This window comes from Marmota monax, unplaced genomic scaffold (assembly GCF_021218885.2).
Source record: "Marmota monax isolate L192 unplaced genomic scaffold, Marmota_monax_Labrador192_F-V1.1 WCK01_AAM20220418_F8-fsc00037, whole genome shotgun sequence".
In the NCBI taxonomy this organism is placed as follows: domain Eukaryota; kingdom Metazoa; phylum Chordata; class Mammalia; order Rodentia; family Sciuridae; genus Marmota; species Marmota monax.
The window spans coordinates 11223054-11227743 of NW_026693245.1; the positions used below are offsets into that span (position 1 = coordinate 11223054).

At 41.8% G+C, this 4690-nt stretch overlaps 1 protein-coding gene across 1 annotated transcript; it reads right to left on the reverse strand.

Moving 5' to 3' along the window:
* Window positions 1–785: 785 nt before the first annotated feature.
* LOC124100697 (selenide, water dikinase 1-like) lies at window positions 786–3397 on the reverse strand. Its single transcript, XM_046456282.2, has one exon. It carries the CDS (start codon window positions 3202–3204, stop codon window positions 2026–2028), a length of 1179 nt encoding a protein of 392 aa, XP_046312238.1. The 5' UTR covers window positions 3205–3397; the 3' UTR covers window positions 786–2025.
* Between the last annotated feature and the right edge of the window lie 1293 nt (window positions 3398–4690).

The following is a 4690-nucleotide window of genomic DNA, read 5'->3' on the forward strand; positions in this document are numbered from 1 at the left end:
AATACAGAAGCAACCATATGGATATCTCAGAAAACAGCTTCTTGGATAGAGAGGTCAGCAAATGTAGTGGTCCTGTGGAGGCCAGTGTGGTGAGAAAGTGAGCTGTTCAGACCAGTAGGACCAGATGCACTGATGGAAGGATTTGGGATTTTATCTTGAGAAGCCATTTAGGGGATTTTAAGTAGAAGAGTGGTAGTGCTATGATTTAAAGATGATTCTTTCAATTTATATATTATATATTTCTGTATTATAGGAATACAATGTGATTTACATGTGTAAATATAAATTTATTATTTGCTACTTTAAAGATGTAAAGATGAACAGATAAAATTCACTTTTTTTTTTTTTTTTTTTTTTTGTACTCAGAGGTTTCCAACACATTTTATTTTGCAGACCATTGGCGTGCAGCTTGAGGACCGACATCTATATAAATTCCTATAAAACATCCAGTATTGCCAGTCTGTGGCAGCCTCCTCTGCACTGCCTGCCACCAAGGGCCTCAGTCTCAGGTGCACACATGAGGGGGGCCTGCAGACCCTGGCTTCCAGGTAGCTTTGCGTGGAGAGTTCCTTTGGCGAGGATCGACAGGTTTGGAGTGCGGCTGCAGTGCTGGCGAGCAGGAAGCCTTCAAAGCCTTGCGGAGGACTGGCACCCTTGATGGTTCTCCTCTGTCGAAGACTCAGGAAGATGCAGCGCCCTTGTGCTTAACGACTGGAACCCTCCCGACTGCTTAGTAGGTTAAAATATAAGGAAGCCTCTGCTTTAAGTAACACAGATAACACCTCTTTAGATGTTCTAGAACTACAAAATTTAATTCAAGAAAATATAGGTCCCATGAAAGACTTAAAAGTTTTATAAAACTAAAATCTAGTTTTCCCCGATAAATTGTACTTTAGGCAAAACCCTCCCAACGCTTCTAAAATAATACTAAAAGGGGCATCTGATTATACAAGAGCAATTTAAAAAATTAAATATTTATTTGAATAACAAGTTTTAAGTTCGAGCTGCAATGTTGGCAATGCAGATTTTTAACAGATCACAAAAAGCGTGCACAAAAAAGTACTAGCACAAAGGACAAAACAATGCTAGGAATTAGGCTAGAGTTGCTGATTTTAAGGAAACAAAAGGCCTGAAATCACTATACAAAATATAAAATGTATTAAACACTACCATCCACACAACAGCCTTTATTATTGATTATATTTAAAAATTATTTGCGTAATTATATATTGAATTGTAAATGAGTATTATACATGAACTCCCTATTGGAAGGCAATTCCTTGTTGCACTATAGAACATCTAATTACATTGTAAAAAGTATTCTTTTTTGCTATATCAGTAAAGAAAAGTTAATGATATTACTGTAAATATCAGGAAGGCTACAAAAAGAAATAACATTTCTTTTTTGTCTTCAAAGTGCTTTCCATGCAAACTGAAGCACTTGCCTTGTGAAACTGAATGCACTATTGGAGAATGTCCTGGGTCAAAGAGATGCTCTTGAATTATTAGTCTCAGCTTTACAAATCAAAGATGCAAAGGAATCATGCAACCTTCTTACTACCAGGAGACCATCTTGTCACTTACCAAATCTAACCTTCCAGAATACCATCCAAGATACAAAAAAAAGACCAGACTGATATGATAAATACACATATAATGAAAAGACACAACTGCTATGTGACACTACTCTTGGTAATGTCTGTGCTGTGTGAAAGCACCTTTAGAAAGAGCCTATGCGGCAAGAGATACGTGTCTAAAGATTCAAAATGAATCAACAGTATTGGATAACAATATAATTCTCAACTCAGAAGCTGCCTCAAGATTAGGTGCATCTTCAGTTAATGTAACAGGAAAAGAAGGCCATGGATTTCATTTTATTAATTGTATCCACTCACAATCGACCTAAGGTCACCAGATGTGTAGACACAATGAGATTTTTGTTGTTGCTTATAGTCTTTAATTGAAGTGATGATAAAGGAAATAGATCTATTTTAAAACAAAACCAAATAGCTATTTCTGTCTACATTAGGAGGTGGCACCAGGTGTGGGAGTCACATTTTGAGTGGCCACTTGTGGTGCAACTTCGATAATCCGGGGCTTGTCTATTATTCTGGCGGTATGGTTGCCCTTCTCTACAATCCCAATAATCCATGCTTGGTGACCTTCGCCATACTTGGGGGACTTTATCTCTGCACAGAACCGAGCAGCCTGCTCACGTGGTAAACATATTAGAAGGCCTCCTGATGTCTCCAGGCAGGTTCCATGCATGAGACCAAACATGTTCCCACAGGCCTTGCTCACAGCAGCCATCTTGGCCAGCACAGGGAGGTTGTGAATCACAAACGACACTTCATTCCTCTGTTGCTTGGCCAGGTTCTGAGCATGGCCCAAGATCCCAAAGCCTGTGATGTCAGTGGCTGCGTGGGCATTGAACGTGTGCATAAGTCCTGCAGCTGTCCTGTTGAGCCGTGCCATATTCATCATTGCTTCTTGGTATGCCAACTCTACGTCTTCTTGGGTGACTACTAGCTTAATTTTATTCCATTTTTCAGGAATATCCAGCCACTGGTGCACAGCAACAGCAACTTGTGTCCCCAGAGGTTTTGTCAACACAAGCACATCCCCTGGCACTGCATTATCTGGCATGATAAATTCATTGGGCTGGCAGACAGTTGTAGCAACTCCTCCCAGAACAATCCAGGGGTTTAATACTGTTTGGCCACCAGTTACAGACGTTCCTGCTTCCTCAGCTGCATCTTTAAAACCCTGTATAATTAGGGGCATCACTTTATCCCTTTCCCTGTCAGTCATTTTATTACTGACTCCAAGGAGCATCAGCATATTGTCACATTCTGTGACCCCCATTGCATAGAGGTCACTGAAGACATTGGCACATGCTATCCTGCCCATCATGTAAGGGTCATCTACGATAGGATAAATGTAATCTGTGGTTTGAACCAAGGAAAGACCACCATGCCTCAAAGGAATGACGCAAGTATCCATTCCAATGCCAAGCCTTGGCATAACGGCTCCCAGAAACTGTTCATCTTCTTGGAAGTGGTTCTCTTGCAAAGACTCCAGTAACTTCTGCAGGACATCTTGGGGCACTTTGCAGCCTGTGCCCTTCAGTTCAGTAAACCTGGTTAACCGGAAGCTCTTATCCAATTCATAACTTTCCGGGTTAAAGGACTCCCGCGTAGACATGGTTCTGGGGCCCACACTCCTCACAGGTTAGCCCCTCCCCTCCCTCTCTCTTGTTTGGCTGGGTTTTTTACTTCTGATCCACCGGCTCGCTTTGCGCCCTCCGCCTCCTCCCGAAAACGGGCCGCGGCCGCTCCCACAATGCACCGGGCGCGCGGGCTCCCTTAAGCGTCGCCTGAATAAAAATGCTGCTCCCGGCGGCGGAGGCCCGGCCCGCGCCTGGGCGCCGCGGGGGTCGGCCTGACTGCGCGCGGCCCTGCGGGAACCGGGCCGCCGCGCTCCCGCCGGCTGGGCCGCAAAGGTTCCTTGAGGCCGGCCACCTCTTTTTAAGAGGCGGCGGGCCGCGGCCGGAGCGGCTCGGTGGCTGCGTGCGGCCCCTAAAATTCACTTTTCTAAGAAACAATCAGAATGTATGCATTGTTTTTCTCTCATGGGGGGAGCAAAATTAAAAGACCGTTTTTCATCTTATTTATATAAGCATATATCAAATAGTATTAAATATTTTCAAAATCGTGTGCAGCCATCAATACCATTCACTTCCATAGCTCTTTTCATCTTATAAAATTGAAACGTTATACCCATTAAACAAAAACTTGCCATTCTTCCTCTCCCTCTTCCAAAAACGCGGGTGCAAAAGCATCTTCATTTGATGTAATCCCAGTTGCCTGTTTTTGCTTTCATTGCCTCTGTTTTTGAAGTCATATGCAAAAGAAAAAATCAATTTCCCATACCAATATCAATGTCATGAATTGCTTCACCTACATTTTCTTCTACTGGTTTTGTTCATTTTACTACCATATGTTATTGTTTTTATTGAGTTATAAGACTTCCCTAATTATTCTGGATATCCATCCTTTATCAGATGTGCAATTCAAAAACAATTATTCCCATTCTGTGGGTTGACTCTTTACTCTGTTGATACAGTCTTTATTTTGTGTGTGGGGGAGGTACTAGGGATTGAACTCAGGTGTACTTGACAGTTGAGCCACATCCTCAGCCCTATTTTGTACTTTATTTAGAGACAGGGTCTCACTGAGTTGCTTAGCTGAGGCTGGCTTTGAACTAGAAATCCTCCTGCTTCAGCCTCTGGAGCTCCTGGGATTATAAGCATGCACCTCTTTACCCAGCTGTTGATATAATATTTTAAAACAACTTTTTCATGTAATCTAATCTATCTTTTATTTTTTCCTTCTTTTTTTCCTGTTCTTTTTATGTCACATCCAACAAAGCAATGTCATGAAGGATTTGACCTGTGGTTCTAAAACTTTTATATTTTTAGGCCTTACATTTAAGTGTTTGGTCAATTTTGAGTTGATTTTTGTATGTGGTATTAGGTGAGGGCCCAACTTCATTCTTTTGCTTGTGGATATGTAATTGCCCAGCACCATTTGTTGAGGTTGTCATTTCCCATTTAATGGTATTGGTATCCTTTTCAGAAATTATTTGTCCATATGTGTGAGGTCTTATTTCAACAGAAGTGGATATTCTG